The following is an 18,929-nucleotide window of genomic DNA, read 5'->3' on the forward strand; positions in this document are numbered from 1 at the left end:
CTAAGTGGAGGTGGTAGAAGCTACACCCTCTACACAATTAATGTTGAAAAACTTGGTGAGAATTTCTAACTAAGAATGATAGATAATTTATCTTCCTCTAGCTAACCATCTCATGGAAATCTACTACAACTCATGATATACCATGTATCTGAGCAAAATACAAAGTTCCAAACTCTCGAAGCTTGGTGCAAGCAAAACTGGAAGTTGTGATCCACTCAGAGAAATTCCAGGCAAATATTAGTATATTGCTAAAGTCTTTAGTTGTAATCTATTCAAAAATAAACTATTAAGCATTTAAATTTTTTATAACTCTAAAATATGAATGCCTTTATATATGTTAATTTATTTAAATCTTTCAAAGTAGATGTAATCATCACCATTTTTCAAATAGGAAACTGAGCTTTACAGATATTAAATTATTCTCCAAAGTGGAGGAGCCATAATTTGAATTCAGGTCTAAGTCCTGTATTTGTAGTATAATTTGCTATGAAATCTGTGCTGGGAACCTGGTCTAGACACTTAATATGGGCCTTCGTTTCCTCCTGTGTAGATTGGAGTTAATATTAGCACATGACAGGGTCTCTCTAGGCCTCAGCTCTACTGACTTATGGGTCAGATAAGTTTTTGCTGAGAGAGGCAGTTCTATGTATTGTGGGATGTTCAGCAGTATCCTTCACTTCTGCCCACTAGATGCCAATAGCTCAGCCACCACAGTAGTGACAAACACAAATGGTTCCCACCATTATCAAACGTCACTTAGAGAGTAAAATCACTTTGGTTGAAAATCACAGATCTAACTTAAAGGATATTTGGTGAAGAGCTCATCTATTAATACATTCAAAGAGCTTAAAAGTATGTCTGGCATAGATATTTAATGTTAGGTGATGGTGGTAACAAAGAAGAAGAGGAAGAGGAGGAAGAGGAAGAAATATACTTGCATCTGACTAAACTGTATTTGTGTTTTACTCAGGCATTATTGGACAGATATAATAAAAAAAACTCATGAAAGAGTTGATTAGAAAAAAAACAAAACTAAAGAGTACCAATAAATGTCTAGTTTTTTAGATTTCATAAAAAAATGCCATAAGCCTTTTTCTTTAATTAAATAGAAACATTTTACTGTAAGAGTGTCTATTAAACAGACAATAAATATTTTCTTAGTATAAAATAAATATTTCCTTAGTATGTTAGTCCACATCAGCATAGAACCAATACCATTTCAAAACCAATGTTCAGATTCAAATGGCTAGAACATCTATCTTTAATAGGATATTACAAAATACTAGTTTTTCTTAATCAGGCTAATTAACCTTGAAGTGATTTTATACTTGAGAACATTCAGTCATGGATGAATACATTTACTAATAAATGTCACACCATGATTAGCATATTGAGATTATAAATGAAAGTGAATGACAAAATACATCTTACCTAAAGTCTTAACAGGGTCAGAGTAATCAGAGTCAGTAAACTGTCCCATGACATTTGTTGCTCTAAATTTAAATCTGTGAAATAGAAAAAATAGTAAAGACAACAATTTCCATGCCATATAACCTTTTTCTATAAATGGCTATTAAAAACACTTTATTCAAGATAAAATGAATTTATAAAATGTAAACTTGAAATTTGATTACTGTCAGGTCAAATATACACTATCTTTCTGTGAGATGAGAAATTCTCCTGTACATGAACCTCATGAATTTTATGAGAGAGTGACTAAGAATTTGGGCTGATTTGTGAGCAGGTAAACAGAAGCAGATTACTTTCTTCACAGACTAGTTTGGATGAAATAATTTAGTGTCTCTGAAAATGTATTGTGCCTGACCAGGCGGTGGTGCAGTGGATAGAGCATCAGACTGAGACGCAGAGGACCCAGGTTCGAGGCCCTGAGGTCACCAGCTTGAGCGTGGGCTCATCTGGTTTGAGCAAAGATAACCAGCTTGGACCAAAGGTCGCTGGCTCGAGCAAGGGGTTACTCGGTCTGCTGCAGCCCCACAGTCAAAGCATATATGAGAAGGCAATCAATGAACAACTAAGGTGTCGCAACGATAAACTAATGATTGATGCTTCTCATCTCTCTCTGTTCCTGTCTGTCTATTCCTGTCTATCCCTCTCTCTGACTCTCTCTCTGTCTCTGATAAAAAAAAGAGTGTATTGCATGAACATACTTTATAAATATAAAGCATAGTAATTGTTGTAACCTGACCACCTTTGAAAATACCAGTGAACTAGATTTAGAATCATATAAAACTTGTCTTGTTAATATGTACATAATTAACAACAGTATTTCTTAATTTTGTGTGTGCACAGCTGTAGTTTTACTTCCTATGCTTTTATGACACATGAAATAGAAATAGATGCAGAAGAGAACCAATCTCAAAAATTACCAACTGATTCTAACATCTGCAAAGACAACTGAAACACCTTATTTGAAATCTATAGATATCCAGGCATTTAGAAATATAAAATCAATTAACATTAATTTATTGCAATGTATCATTTCATCTTAATTATTTTTAAATTCTCATGATTATATTGATTATATGAAACGTATTGATATTTGGGAAAAATATGCAAAATAAAAATATCTGAATAAATGTTAAACTCTGATATACCATTTCATAACTGCCATACATATAATGATTACTTTGCAACCAAAGTAACTGTACTTAATAATAGAAAGAGCATTTTTAAAAATTACCTAACTTCTCTAACTTTTCTAATGCTAATTTGGAGAAGGATGTTTATAAAGAATTTGATCATGCTTACAGTAGCTGGCAAGATGTGACTAGATGCATTTTTCAAATTTAGTAGTAAAATATTATATTTTGAAAATGAAATAACTTAAGAGTTTTTTTTTTTTTTTACAGTGACAGAGAGAGGGATAGATAGGGACAGACAGACAGGAACAGAGAGAGATGAGAAGCATCAATCATTAGTTTTTCGTTGTGACACCTTAGTTGTTCATTGATTGCATTCTCATATGTGCCCTGACCGTGGGCCTTCAGCAGACTGAGTAACCCCTTGCTCGAGCCAGCAACCTTGGGTCCAAGCTGGTGTGCTTTGTTCAAACCAGATGAGCCCACGCTCAAGCTGGCGACCTCAGGGTCTCAAACCTGGGTCCTCCGTATCCCAGTCCGACGCTTTATCCACTGCACCACTGCCTGGTCAGGCAACTTAAGACTTTTTAAAAGATGTCATTTTATGACAGAAAGGTAATAGTCAATTTAGTAGAAAAAAATAAATTTAACAAAGAAATTAACAAAGCAAAATATCAGCACTGATTTTTTAATATGTTATTCAATTATTAGGCTCTACAAAATGCCAAATATTAAAGTGAGTTGTAAAAATTTTAATCACTCATTCAGATATTTGATGCTATAAAGAGCACAAAATTATCGCTGTGAATAAGGTAAAAATTAAAATCATCATTAACCAAAAGTCTAAGATAGTGTTTCTAAAAGCCTGCACATTAGCATACATGGTAAAATAATGAGTGAAAAATACAAAATATTACAAATTAGTCACATTGTCCTCTGCAGAAAGAATTAAATTCTCTTATCTATACATATTTTCCAAGTGCAGATTTTTCATATTGACCTTATTTCACTTCTCAGATCAAATCATAATTACATTTAGTTTGCCTGCTTCTCCTATAGAACTGTATGTCTATGCAATCTGAGAACAATCCTCTGTTGATCTTTACATTCCTAGGGCCTAAAAAATCAGGTCACATGATAGATATCTTTCCAGTGCTTACTGGAAAGATAAAAGAATAGGTGGATGGCTGGATGAAAGATGTCAACCAGCTTGCTAACGTGCATGGTAGGTATAAACTATACTTACAAGTATTGCTTTTTTGGCTTCAGAGGTCCATTGCAAATTTTGTCTTCATTGCCAGGAATCATACATGCATGATCAGCACCTATGATGTAGATTTCTTCATTGCTACTGAACTTTGTCTTTCCTTCTGTACACGGAGGGTTAGGAAAGCCTTCGTTTGTAAAATATGGCCTTGGCTTGTTAAAATATGCATCATACCACTTTGTTACATTTCCATCATGCTGAGCTATTTTCAGGGAAAAAAATGGTGATGATTACAATAATATACACATATATGTTCACATTTACAAAGGGTGCTTTCACTTGCATGAGGAAAACCTGGATGAAATATCTCTCACTCTATGAACCACCAGGGATGATTCAGCTGATTTAAGTGGATATGAAGCTAGAGAAAAAAAACATCCCTCAGTCAAAAGTAACTCTTGTGTGCACACTTCCAAAGAAGCCACCAACACTCCATCTTGTCAAAGGCGGAACAATCTTACCAGCATATGGAAAAAATAAATCGCATACTTCAACTATGCCTTCTCTTACTTTTATAAAAATTAGGCATAAATATTTATGTATGATTAGTATACTTATTGATAATATTGACAATCTATGAAGCTCAACAGTTATGTGATATGATAATCAGGAATCAACTTATATTACTAATTTTGTACTGAAATTCAGCAATAAATACTTTATAACTTAACAAGATAAGTTAATATGATATTTGATGATACCTCCGACCTCTGTGACAAGCACTTGTACATTTTTGATTGGTCCATGATCATCATTGTAGAAACATATTGGCATTCTGATTGTAATTGTTGTTGAAGTCACAAGCAATTTTCCTGTGGCATCATAAATAGGGGCTGGTTTGGTTTTTGGTCGTGCTGGAGCTATAAACAAAGAAGAAATATTATAATTGATTTTTTGTTTCTGAAGAAAAGAAAAAATATTTAAAATTTTTATTTTGTGCAAGTAATTGACAGATAAAGTGATGACAAACATAAAGAACAAATGAAACAGTTTCATTTTAATAGAGCAAATATTTAGCAATTATTATCTCCTGATGGTATAATTACACATTTGAGGTTCACTTGAAATAATGGGACTCAGGTGTGATTTTCAGATATCTGATTTATCTTCATATAGTAAATAAGTTCAAATTATATAGGTTCTCATTCATATGTAATTTTCATCTAATAGTAACAAATACCAGCTGTTCGAGTAACAGCAAGCTGCTTAATCAAATTTCAATTTCCATACTTATCAAATAGTAAAAGCCCTTTCAATAATGCTATAAAATTGGCAATATTATTTCCATTTTACACATGAGGAAATGGCCTTTTGTCACTTAGCTAGAAAAGGGAACCAGGTCTTTTTGACTTGATCCTTTAGCTCATTCCTGATCCTGCGATATTCAATGTGTAGGAAGTTTATTGGGTAAAAAAAGATCTTGAAGAGCAAAAGGACAGTGAGCAGAAGTAACTGGCGAGGGCTGTTGGACCCACTTCCTGGGTCTGACACCTGTGGAAGGGGAGCAGGAAGAAAGAATGCAACAGGAAGAGCCTCAGGTTTCAGGGAGTTCTGAGAAGCTCTCAACTAAGCACCTGCAGAGTCCCCAAGAAAAATTCCCCGGTTAGAAGAACCTGGCATTGGACATTACTATCCAAACTGACACCATCTGTCAAAGGAAAAATATTAAGGAGACTGCTATGAGCTCAATGTCATTCCCTGTTACTAATGAAATCATTCACAGTCCTGAGGAGAAATGAATGTCTCCAGGACCTCACCACTGTCGCCGGTCCTCCTACACCTTCTCTAGATAACCGGTCACATGTCTGTCTTCCCTGTCTGAAGAGTGGACAGTCAGAATTAATCCTCTCTATCTGGGATGACCAAAGCATCAGAAATGGGAAATTTTTACTAAAAATTAATATAGCACATCCATTGTTAACTGTATGCATGTCTACTGCTGAATAATGGAGATTATTCCTTTATCAGGAAGTCACTTTTAAAATAGCTGATATTTGAAGACTTTATGTCTTTGGATAGTCTAAGCACATCATTTATCACTTAAAAGCAAATAATAATTACATGTGCTACTGTAACTATGTAAACTACTTATTGATGAAAAGATAATATTTATCAGCTTCATCTTATAGAGGATATTTGTTATTCTTTTTTTTTTTTTTTTCTGAAGCTGGAAATGGGGAGAGACAGTCAGACAGACTCCCGCATGCACCCGACCGGGATCCACCCAGCACGCCCACCAGGGGCAACGCTCTGCCCACCAGGGGGCGATGCTCTGCCCCTCCGGGGTGTCGCTCTGCCGCGACCAGAGCCACTCTAGCGCCTGGGGCAGAGGCCAAGGAGCCATCCCCAGCGCCCGGGCCATCCTTGCTCCAGTGGAGCCTTGGCTGCGGGAGGGAAGAGAGAGACAGAGAGGAAGGAGGGGGTGGGGTGGAGAAGCAAATGGGCGCCTCTCCTATGTGCCCTGGCTGGGAATCGAACCCGGGTCCCCCTCACGCCAGGCCGACGCTCTACCTCTGAGCCAACTGGCCAGGGCTGTTATTCTTGATATTACTAGGTTCTGGGCACTGTCCTGAGGGTTTTTCAAAGATTATCTCCTTTAATCTTCACAATAGTTATGAAGTAAGAACTAGTATTATCTCCACTGTACAGGCTTATAGAGGTTATGACACTTGTGCAAAGTCAAATGGATATTAAGAGGCCAATCCAGGATTCACTATCAGCAGTTTGACCCTCCACTCACCCTAGAGCTGGCTTTTCTTCACTGTGCTCTGCTGTCCTTACCAAAGACTAAGAAGTTAGTTCTTGCTTTAAGTAGAAAAGCATCAGGAGTGGGATTCTACTAAAGGTCTGCTTAAGTAGAATACACTTAAGGTTTTTTATTGTTGTTGTTTGTTTTTATTTTTGTAGCTCTCTGCAGGTTTTATACATATTTTTAGAGAGATGCACAAATACATTCATGTTTTCTTTTTTTTTTTTTTTTGTATTTTTCTGAAGCTGGAAACGGGGAGAGACAGTCAGACTCCCGCATGCGCCCGACCGGGATCCACCCGGCACGCCCACCAGGGGCGAAGCTCTGCCCACCAGGGGGCGACGCTCTGCCCCTTTGGGGCGTCGCTCTGTCGCGACCAGAGCCAATCTAGCACCTGGGGCAGAGGCCAAGGAGCCATCCCCAGTGCCCGGGTCATCTTTGCTCCAATGGAGCCTCGGCTGCGGGAGGGGAAGAGAGAGACAAAGAGGAAGGAGAGGGGGAGGGGTTGAGAAGCAGATGGGCGCTTCTCCTGTGTGCCCTGGCCGGGAATCGAACCAGGGACTTCTGCATGCCAGGCCGACGCTCTACCACTGAGCCAACCGGCCAGGGCCCATGTTTTCAATCTCAGGAAGAGAAGGCATTCTGAATAACTGGATGGCTCTAAATTCTTCCTAACAATCTTTTTTAGTTTTTGTGGATTTAGGGTGAGGGGCTCCAAATTTAAGTTATATTTTCTATAAAAATTAACCATCAGAACAATAAATTGATGGATAAAAATTTTTATAGTCAGATCATAGAGCTGAATACATGGTAGTTCAGTAAACACTATTTGATTAACTGTAAAGAACCTGACTTTCAATGAAAATAAAGATCATTCAAGGACTCTAATTAAAATTAGCTTCTAGCCATGGGTAATTTAAAGAATGAGTTTTGAAATATAATGGACTATAAAATTTGTCTCAGAAAAATTTAAATTTAGAGGAAAAGAAATATACAAAAAATAGCAGGTGGGCATTCTCTTTACTACTTAACATGGTAATTTGTATCATCATTTAGGCATTTTAACTATGGCTTTAATAAGCATACATTATTATTTAAATATGTTTATTATATGCACATGCATCATTTAAAAGCTGGACTACATCCTTAACTCTAATATAGATTAAGACAACTGCACTTGTGAAAAGGCAGCTCGTGTATGTACCTTTAATATCCATGGTTATTCTCATTTGAACTTTTGGACCTGCGCCAGCACTATTGATTGCATAGACCTAAATAAAAAAAGCATCTTGTTAATATTTTCAAATTATGGCTTGTGTATACATAAAACTGACATGGTAATATGTAATTTTAAAACAATTCTACTTTTAAAAACAATTGCATATAGTCTATCAACTTTATTTTTCTTGTATTCACTTAAATGCTTATTATATATGGAGGAAGAACATTAACAATAAAGTAATTCTTACAAATGATCTTATGTAAGTAAATCCTGAGAACACAGGTTGAGTAACCTAAACAGGTCCATCACAGAGACTAGGAAAGGACTGTGCCTTCAATCGGAACCCGGAGGAGAAAGGAAAAGAAAAGACCTTGGATGTATACTCTCTCTTTGTCTCCTCTAACATCTGTTCCTCCTCTCTGTAAGCTGGGCAACTGACTTTCTGTAAATTCATATTCAAGATCCCCTTTTTTCCTTCTCTGAGATGAAATCCTATGCCTTCAGCCTTCCAGTTTTCCTGTATTAAATCATCCCTCTGAACATTGCCCTTTATGCCCTTCTTCACCCCTGCCCCAAAGTATCTGACGCTATAACCTGCATAATGCAGCATATACACATAAAGCATTTCTGTTTGTATATACAGAGGGTGATTTACACAGATGTGGATCCTTTCAATTAACGCTGCGCTTAGGAAACTGTAGGAACAGATCTTCCTTTATTCATGTTATCTTGCTCTATAAAACAAAGACTATATTCTTGGTTAGTTTCATGGCACTTCATAAAAAATTCAGAATATAATAGGTTTATTGAAATTAATTAATTTGTTTACCTATATATTAGTGACACATACTCCACACTATAGATAGTTTGATTGAATTAAATTATAATGATATATAACATGTGGTAGTTATGCTAAATAAACCAAGGCCCAAATATTTGGTTAAAAAATATCTAAAGAAAATAGTGGCATTTTTAAATTTAAGAAAGTATTTACAACAAAAAAAAGATATAATGGTGTCCTTCATTAATTTTATTTATTGTACAACCTATAATTTAAGTGACACAATAAAGGATGAGTGCTTTACAGACTGCATTGTGGAAAGAAGTTTCTTGGAAATCCTGTTAAATAAAGAGACATAGAATTTGATTCAGCAGATGGCTACAGGTGCTAAAGTTATACATTTCTTGTAACCTTAGGAGTTGAGGATGCTGGAAATTGCACTTGGAGAGCAATCAGAGAACATATTTCTTATTCTTTAAATTATGAATTAGTTGTGCTTTTTTCCTATGTATTTTTTTCTTGCATTCATAATCAGCAAAACGGATAGCATTTCGCTAATTATCATTACTGTAAATCTTTAACACTCACAACATTCTCATAAAGAAATTATTATTCTTATTACTAATTTTCCAGATAAGGAAACTAAGATATAGACTTAAGCAAATTGACCAGATACAGAAAACAGCAAAGTCAGCATTAGAACCAAGGTCATTTTATTATCTTATCCACCGCTCTTACTCTAATAGATCTTTCACAATGGTAGCCTATTAAATGATACAGGCAAAAAGAGTTCTAACAAGTCATATCATATAATAAGATACATAGTAAGCAAGGGAAGAGATATATAAGATACAAACACAAATCATTGATGATAATATTCAGTTAATTTTAAAGGATTGATAGAAGAATTAGTTAATAAGCTAATGAAAGATCACTTTCTGAATCAGATAATTCTATTTGAAAATTGAAAGACAGGCCTCAAAAACCATCCAAGGATGAAACATATTGTGTGTGTATATGTTTATATATAAGCATATGAACTCACGTACATGCTTACTTCCCAAAATGGATAATTTAGAATAAAGACATAAAATGTTGTTAGCTTTTTGTAATAGTTATGAGAAATACCTGTGAATTAAAATCATGTAAATAGTCATTTCTGCTCTGTCTGTGTACTTTGCTTTTCCATTTTCCATTTATAATAACACATTAAGAGTTTTCTATTTGGTAGGATTATCTCTTTATATATCACTGCTCTTGCTCTTTTGCTTTTAACATGCACTTCCTTTCTCATTTTATTTCTGCATTTCTACTATAATCATACAAATGATTTGATATCTACATATTTCATAGGGTTTGCTGTATTATAGTAGGAAATCAACATTTCTCTAAATCGATTTTCTGCTAGCATATCTTAAACATCTCACAAAAAGCTAGGAAAAATGTAGTGTGTACATAAACTGCAATGTTTTTGAGTGCTGAGCTTGTAAACTGACTTTGTAAAACAGATGAAAAATTAAAAGCTATGAGTGCTTACGCTGATATTGTATGTATGTCCGCCTTTTAGTCCCTCCAACATTGCAATGACGGATGTGTCAGTTTTCTGGATAATACTGAGGTTGTGAATCTGGACAGCAGTAGGATCATCTTCTTGGTAAACTAAAGCTTGATATACTTGGATATTTCCATTGGGTTGGGAAGGAGGAAGGAATGTTAACTGAAATTTTGTAACTTCATCTGGTATCTTCTGAAATGTCATGTTGTTAGGTGGATCCTTGGGGACTAAAATAAAATATTTAGCAATTAAATTTTACCAACAAAATGTGTTCTTTTCCACCTGCATGTAAAACTTATTTCAAATTTCCATTTGTAAAGACTATTACACAGGTCATTTAAACCCTAAGAATTATGGAAACAAGCAGAATGGCTGGTGCGTTGTAAAATCATTGACATCTATAGGTCACAGGAACCATAATGCTGATCCAGTTCCTTTGCTTATTTATCTCTTATTCATTTAGCTCTATGTATGCATTTATTTTTATACAGAACACACTTCCATGACTATTTGAATTGAATTAAAAATAATAAAGGCTCACAGAAACTTGCAAAAGTATTACACAGTCCCAAGTAACCTTCTCCTAGCTTTCCCTAGTGATGAAATCATATATAAATGTAGCTTAATATCAGTCCTAGAAACTGACATTGGTACCACGCTGTTAACTACAGAACATAATCAAATTTAACCATATTTTCATGCTTCTTAGTGTGTAGTTCTATGCAATTTGATCTCACGTATAGATTCCTATAAACATTACCATAAAGGAACTTCTTCCCAGCACCCCTTTGTATATGGTCCCCATGCCTCCCCGCACACTAATCACTTTCCATCTCCACAATTTTCTCATTTTGAGAAACACAATGCATAATGACTGTGAGGTTCATCACAGCTGTTGCATATATCAATAGTTCATTCCATTTTTATTGTCCAGTAGTGTTCCCTTATATGGGTGTACCACAATTGGTTTAATCATAAAATTGGGGGGGTATTTTCATTTTTTTGGTTATTACTAATAAATCTGCTATTAATATTTACATACAGGTGTTTGCATAAACACAAGTTTTCAGTTCTCTATGATAAATCCCCAAGAGTGTAAATTGCTGGATCATGTGCTAAGCACATGTTTGGTTTTTATAAAAGATTACCAAACTACTTCCGAATGTGGCTCTACCCTTTTATATTCCCACTAGAAATGTATGAGAAATCCCGTCTTTCTGCATCTTTGCCAGCATTTGGTATTCTCACTATTTTTAAAGTTATTATTTTATCTGTGCTCGTAGACTCATATTAATATCTCATTGTGCATTTTAATTTGCAATTAATATCTCATTTGCATTTTCCTAATAAGTAATGATAGTGAAAATCTCTCTTATCTTGAGTTTATTTGCCAATCATATTTTCTCTTTGGTGAAATGTCTTCTGTCAATTTTCTAATTGGATTTTTGAGTGTTGACTTTTGAAAGTTCTTTATATAGTCTAGATATTCAAATTTCTTTTTCTTTTTGGATTTTGAGAGTATGTTTATTGAAGCTGGGACAGTGAAACAAGGAAGGACGCTGGACAGAACTAGCAATAGGGTCAAGCCCAAGCAAGGCTGCTTTGTCTCACTGAGAAGCAGAGTAAAAGGGGCCTCGGAGACAGGCTGAGAGGGTTAGCCTGGACAAGCTGCCACCGCCCACTGCTCCCCTGGTTGCAAGACTCTTGGAGTCTCTTAGAGTTTAGGACGTGCACACCATGAAAGAAGAAGTGGCAAAAAGAAAGGCATGTTTGTGCTCTCAGGATAAATGTTAGCAGTAAATTATTGTGAAAGAAAATGATGTATATGAGGATAAAATTACTTTATGAATATAATTCACAATAAAAATATATTTTATAAACTATTTCTTGTATACTATATATTAGCATTCTTTATTTGATTGAATGAATATATTTATTTTGATCAGACTGAAGTGGGTATATTCTTCCATTCTCAGTAAAGAATTTCCATGAAAAAGGTTGTTAATATTTGGCTGCTAGTAGTTCAGGTACAAGCTTTGTTTTCTGGAAAACATTTTTAGAGATAGTGTCCTGTAGCAAGCAAAAAATAAGTTAACAAAGAACAGTAAGAAAAAAAGAGAGAATCAGATAACATGTTATGGTGCCAAATATCACATTTCAAGTGCAAAAACTGCATAGCTAAAAATAAAGTTTAAATTGGTTCAACACACATTTTAGCAACATTAGCTGTCAAACATTTTTAGGATATATGTGAAATACTTTGTATATTTTCTTCTTACAAGAGATGTTTCTCAAAAATAAGATCAGGTTTAAAGTCAAATAAGTGGAAGAATTATACAAATGCTGGAAAGAACCTCCTATTCTGCAAATATATTTGGATTCATATCTAAAATTTAACCATAAGATGTTTAGTAAAATTTTATTAAAGTATCATATCCTTGGAAGAGGTAGCCCATTAAAATTTGCAACCAATGCTTTATGGTACAAATGTGAACAAGTTCAGTGGCCTCTTTCCTCACAGACAGGTAGGATAATCAAGGAAAAGTGCAACAGGTTTAGTAAGAAAATAGATCCTGGAATTTACAGGACAGAAAAATGGAAACAAATGGAGTTTTAGGGTTCAGAAACTAAAATGCACCTTTAATTTAGAACCATAACAATAGACAACATAGTAGATAACAAAATGAAAAGACTAACTAAAAATTATTTTTACCTCCTATACTTACCTTACATATAGCAACAAATAAACTATAGCAACACATCCCTTCATGTGCTCTTTCCAAAGATATATCTGGTGGCAAAGAACATCAGGAGTCTGAAGGAGGATGGGGCAAGCGAGTTCTGGGAAGTTGACTTTCCACATTAATTCTTATTGGTTACAATCTTATTCATTCAGACCCTGTTCATAGAAACTTGAGGAAATCTGTGTGGATTCTGACATTTATCAAATAGATTATATAATAAAACATGTCACTTAACTAAGCGAAGAAAACAGATATGGTAAACATGACCTGGACTCTAACTTTGAATTCTGAATTATTTAGTAACAGAGTATTATTTTAATGTGAATTTAAATCATGAGACAGAAATAATTAAAATGGAATTTTAGGTGAAGCATTATTGGCTGTAGTCAATGGGAAAATGATCTCTTCAGCAAGGTAACAATTTCTGAAACATTTAGTGTTTAAGGAAACGCAAAAAACATCCAATTGAGTTTATTATGAACTAATTTGTGTTTACAAGGATTGATTATTCTACATAACTCCACTTTGCCTCAAAAATAGAAGCTGCACTTTTGTCAATCACAGTGAGTTGCTGAATTTTATATTTATATGTTTAAAATTTTTTTGTAACACATACCTTTTTTTTTAGGATGGGATGTGAAAAACTGTAAGAAAAAGTAACTAGGTTAATTTTTAGCAATAATGAAAAATGCGCCTTACCTGATTCTAAAGTAGTGACAATCATTTCAGCACTCGACTTTCCTTCTACATACGCAGCACTAACATTTCCAGTGAATGCAGTGATCACCACAGCATATCTTGTGAATATTTTTAAATTTTTAATTTCTATGGTCTTATTTTCTTCATTTGACTTGATTAAGGAAATATTAAATTCATCACTATCTACCTATGGGAAAAAATTAGCAAACAGTTAAAGGAAGCAGCCTTTGATATTCAAATCACCAAAATGTAATAATTCAAAGCTATATAAAATATAATAGTAATTGATATATTTATCTAATCAAAGTTTAAGATAGAGTTGATCCTTGAACAACATAGGTACACACTGCGTGGGTCCACGTATATGAAGATTTTTTTTAAGTATATACCTGGACTGTTTATGATCTGAGATTAGGAGTCTACAGAGGTAGTGGGCTGACGGTATGCATTTATCTATGCAATTTATGTAGGGGACTTGAACATCTGAGGACTTTTATATCTGCAGGCGGTCTTGGAACCATCCCTGTGGATACTGAGGAATAACAAGTTTTGGTGGAGAGGAGTAAAAAATTATATGCAGATTTTCAACAGTGGGTTGGGGGGTGTCAGTGTCCCTAACCCCATGTTGTTTAAGGGGGAACCAAATTTCTTAAACAGATTGTCCCAGAAAATCTAAAGTGTTACTTTAATAGTTTTCTAATTAGCAATTATTTCAACAATTAAAAGAAAATAATTAACCCATCAAAAATCATCAACAACAAACAAAAGTCATTTCTGCAGTCAGTGAAACACTACTTTCTACTACAATGCTTTATAGAAGAAAGAACACAGCTTTTGGTACCCACCTTCAAGGGTTCAAATTCCAACTTAGTCACTTAGTAGCTCCTACATAGCATTTGTCAAGTCACTTATGCTCTCTGTCTCACTTTCTGTGTATGTAAAACTAGGGTAATAATATGTACTTACAGTGTTTTGTTGAGATTTACAAAAAATAGATCTGAAGTATTTTTTTATACCATGGCTCACAAGAAGGATTCACATTTTATAAAATAATTTAGGATATTTGTGTGCTTATATATTCATATGTATATTTCTTTATACCTGAAAAACAATTTTCAGAAATACAACCTCTTTTTGAAATACACTTGGTGTTTTCTGCTCTTTTTAATTTCATTCTAACTCATTTGAAAATGCATGCCTTGATTGCAATTTGAAAAAATCTGATGTAGCACTATGCATGGCACTGGATAAGAGCTCAGTTTGGATGTGATAGTTATTAAATGTGCACAGATTAATACCCATAGGTATACTAAATATAGTTGTATAATATATTTAAACATGGTCTTTCTTTGATGGAGAGTCTGGCCTGTTTACTGGAGGGATTAAACATAGCCAAAGTTTCTAATACTTAGTGGGCTTTTCCTGAGATGAACATCAGGAAATGTGATATCCTATTATGCGTGCTCCTCTCAGGTACAGGATTTTGAAACACTCTAAAATAGTTTAGACACACTATTTGCAGTATTAAGTTCACTCTCAGCTTGAGATGGTAACTTTGAAAGGTGGCTTTTTATTCAGTATATTGTTTTCAAAAAGTCTTTTCTGAGAGCTTTTTTAACTTGATCCAACATACACAGCAAAAGGCTGATAAATAATACCCGCATTAAAAAAAGACTAAGATTGTTCCTACCTTAAGACAGTGGAAGATGCTCCACTACTGTAAAATGGCAGAAAATGACATTAGCTTAGCAATCCAGTTGAGGTGCATATTCGCACTGGTAGAAAGTGTGTGTGTATTTAATTAATTGTCAATATTTAAATATCACATGAACATCTGGCTTTAAAATCTGTTCCTAAAACTAAGCTTATATTCATGTTGGATAACAATTACCTAGAGATGAGTAACAATTGACTCTTATAATGGGACATGGATCTCTAGTTCATCATTGCCCCACCCAGTTGGCTTCATTTTGACTGCTCATTAATGTTATTGATTTATAGAGTTGAGGTGAATTCAAAGAGATTCCATAACAACTGAGTAGCTAACTGAGTAGCTAGAATTTGCATTTAGGTGTTTCAATAGTCCAGAACTTTCTATAATACCATAATTTCATTGAGCATAATCTTATAAAGTAAAATTAATCTATTCAATGCCTTTTCTGAAAATAATGAATAAAAAACCAAGAAGTAAAAATAAAACATAGCATGTATACGATCTACTATATCTTAAAAAATATTTACTAAAATCCAAAAAAGAATAGTATGTCTTCAAATACTACATGTGTAAAATTTATTATCTTTCTTCACTGAACCTATCTGTCTTTATTATTAACCAGTGTCTGTCCACTTACCTGGGACTTGTACCTCAGACCTTACTTACGTATTTCCCTTTAATCAGTTCCAAGGTTGTTTGCTCATACTATATTTCATTACCTATTTTTATTATGAAATGTTTATATTTATTTTTGAAGTATGGTAGTTTTATATACAATATCAGTAATTAGACTTTTTTTTCTCTCCTTCTTCTGTCCAATCTTCATCCTTCCCCACTTGGTAAACCCTTGTTTACTTCTCAAGTCCCACAACAAATTTAACTTGCTCTGTGAAGTCTTGCCTATATTCTATGACCCACATAACAGAAAATTTAATTACTTTGTTAGATTTTATTCCTATTTAATAGAAAATTTAATTACTTTGTTAGATTTTCTTCCTATTTCCTGCATACCTCAAACTCTGTAATTAGCTATATATATTCTAGTATCTCACACGTAAGTGTGAACTACTTGAGAACAAAACTACTTTCCATCTTTGTTTTGGTAAATAAAGGTGGCTCAACAAATATTTATTATTTTGAAAAAATAAAGACAATGAGAAAATCACTACAAAGTGCATCACTTTTCAGTAGACTTATCAAGAATGATATCTTTGTTCATAGATTTTTATTTAAGATGGTGAATTTTTGCTTACTTTGATTTGTGTAGGGGGAGACTTGTATGTTCTTGTGGCTAGTATTGGGCAAAGTCCAGCCTATACTAAGAGTCCTCAATTCCATGATATATATTCTTCCTGGGTCTGGGAGCCAATAATTTTTGAATATAGATAGCTTATATTCATAAAATGAGAGTTAGATCAGCTCTATAAAGACAGTGACCACATCAGCTTATTCATTTCTACATACCCAGAATCTAGATTAATGCTGGCATGTTGGGTTTACTTAAAATTTTGTGTTAAATCAATGAAGGGAGGAAGGAACTAAATGACTACTAAATTTTGAGAATCCCAGGGAAACTGTAAAGTGTTAACATCTGTGTCAATTCTTGCTATCTTTGATCCAAAGTGGTTCTGGAGAGTGTATAGTTCAATTTGACTAATTTTATTTGCTATTTAATGTTTTTTTCTTTTTCCTATCACATCATTATCTGCTGGTCTTACCAGGTTTCAGCCATGTGAGAAATTTTTTACCATGTCTGTGCCTTAGTTCTTTATACAAAATGAAGATATTAAGATTTACATCAAGTGTTGTTATATAAGGTGTGATAATGCACATGAGAGGTAAGATAATGATTATATATTTAGGATATGTTCTTCTAATTTCCTTCTCACTTCTCATTTGATATTGACTCCTTTTCTTCTGTATTTAACACGAATGTATTATTATCAATTTGACCATTTTTCTATATACATCACCTGCATCCTGAGAATCAATATAAGGATCATGTTAATAGTATTTTGCATTTATTGAGTACTTATTATGTGTCAGGCAATGTTTTAAGTTCTTTATGCATATTAACTGATTTAGTCTTAACAAAATCTCCATACTCTAGATACTATGATCTATTATTAATTTTTATTTTATAGATGTGGACACTGAAACATCAGTTAAGTAAGTTACTGAAGGTCTAATAGACTGTGAATTAAAATGAAAAGAGTTTGGTTCTAAAAACTGTATTCTTTATTTTTAATTAAATCTATTGGGGTGACAATGGTTAATAAGATTATATAGGTTACAAGTATATGATACTGATACACCATCTGTATATTGCATTGTGTGCCCACCACCCAAGGTCAAATCTTCTGTCACCGTTTGACCCCCTTCACCTTTTACTACCCCTCCGCCCCCTTCCTTCTGGTAACCACCATACTGCTGTTTGTGTCTATGAGTTTTGTTTGTTTTTCTTGTTTGTACACTTCCATGCTTTACACTGCCTATTGCAGAAGGTAAGACAAGCCTTACCGATTTGACATCTATCAGATAGAACGTTGGCCCAGTAATAACAGCAGGTTCATTCCAGCTGATGTTGATGCTAAAGGGTGAAGTTGCCACTACATACACATTTTCAGGAGGACCATCTGGAGCTATTAAAATAAAAAATCATTTACTCATTTATATTTGAGTTAGTAGTTGCTACAATAGAAAATATCATGAAAAATGGATAACCATAATGATTTAATTATGCATTAATTTATTGTGCACAGCATGCTAAATATTTGGCAAATAAAAATTTGTAATCCCTTTGAAAAGTACTATACATGAAGAACTTCCACATAAGAAAATAATAATCATAAATACAAGATTTTTAAACTAAAAATAATATTGAAAAGACAGCTTTACTATTGCTAAAATAAATTGTTTTTAAATTCTAAAATAGCCTAAAAATGTTGTTTTAAGAAAACTTGCAAACATATTTGATCAACACAATGTGAAACTTGCACAAGGTAATCAGATTTAAAGTGTACTGTCGGCCCTGGCCGGTTGGCTCAGCGGTAGAGCGTCGGCCTGGCGTGCGGAGGACCTGGGTTTGATTCCCGGCCAGGGCACATAGGAGAAGCGCCCATTTGCTTCTCCACCCCCACCCCCTCCTTCCTCTCTGTTTTTCTCTTTCTGTCTTTCTCTTCCCCTCCCGCAGCCAAGGCTCCATTGGAGCAAAGATGGCCCAGGCGCTGGGGATGGCTCCTTGGCCTCTGCCCCAGGTGCTGGAGTGGCTCTGGTCGTGGCAGAGCGACCCCCCGGAGGGGCAGAGCATCGCCCCTGGTGGGCGTGCCGGGTGGATCCCGGTCAGGCGCATGCGGGAGTCTGTCTGACTGTCTCTCCCCGTTTCCAGCTTCAGAAAAATACAAATAAATAAATAAATAAAGTGTACTGTCATGTAAATGTAATTGGGTTGACTTACCGTTTTCACTGAGGGGGTAGCAGAGTAAATAAGTTAAACAACTGCTCTTATTGTTACAAATGTAAATATTTGCTGGATTCATTACAATTACAAACAAATTCTTTAATTTATTCTACTTTTATTATTGTTTTTTCATCAAGA

The 18,929-nt window shown here is 34.5% G+C and overlaps 1 protein-coding gene across 2 annotated transcripts in view; it reads right to left on the reverse strand.

Annotated features, from left to right (window-relative positions):
- The window catches only part of PTPRQ (protein tyrosine phosphatase receptor type Q), a 270,501-nt gene that overhangs the window by 60,473 nt on the left and 191,099 nt on the right, over nt 1-18,929 (reverse strand). For both annotated transcript variants that reach the window (XM_066368486.1, XM_066368485.1), the window contains 7 exons: nt 17,852-17,973; nt 13,618-13,804; nt 10,157-10,401; nt 7,821-7,887; nt 4,569-4,727; nt 3,847-4,069; nt 1,432-1,505 (listed from right to left, as the gene is read on the reverse strand). In XM_066368486.1, coding sequence (XP_066224583.1) covers nt 1,432-1,505; nt 3,847-4,069; nt 4,569-4,727; nt 7,821-7,887; nt 10,157-10,401; nt 13,618-13,804; nt 17,852-17,973 — 1,077 coding nt within the window. The remainder of the gene's footprint in view (nt 1-1,431; nt 1,506-3,846; nt 4,070-4,568; nt 4,728-7,820; nt 7,888-10,156; nt 10,402-13,617; nt 13,805-17,851; nt 17,974-18,929) is intronic.

Source organism: Saccopteryx leptura, chromosome 2, assembly GCF_036850995.1.
Source record: "Saccopteryx leptura isolate mSacLep1 chromosome 2, mSacLep1_pri_phased_curated, whole genome shotgun sequence".
NCBI lineage: Eukaryota > Metazoa > Chordata > Mammalia > Chiroptera > Emballonuridae > Saccopteryx > Saccopteryx leptura.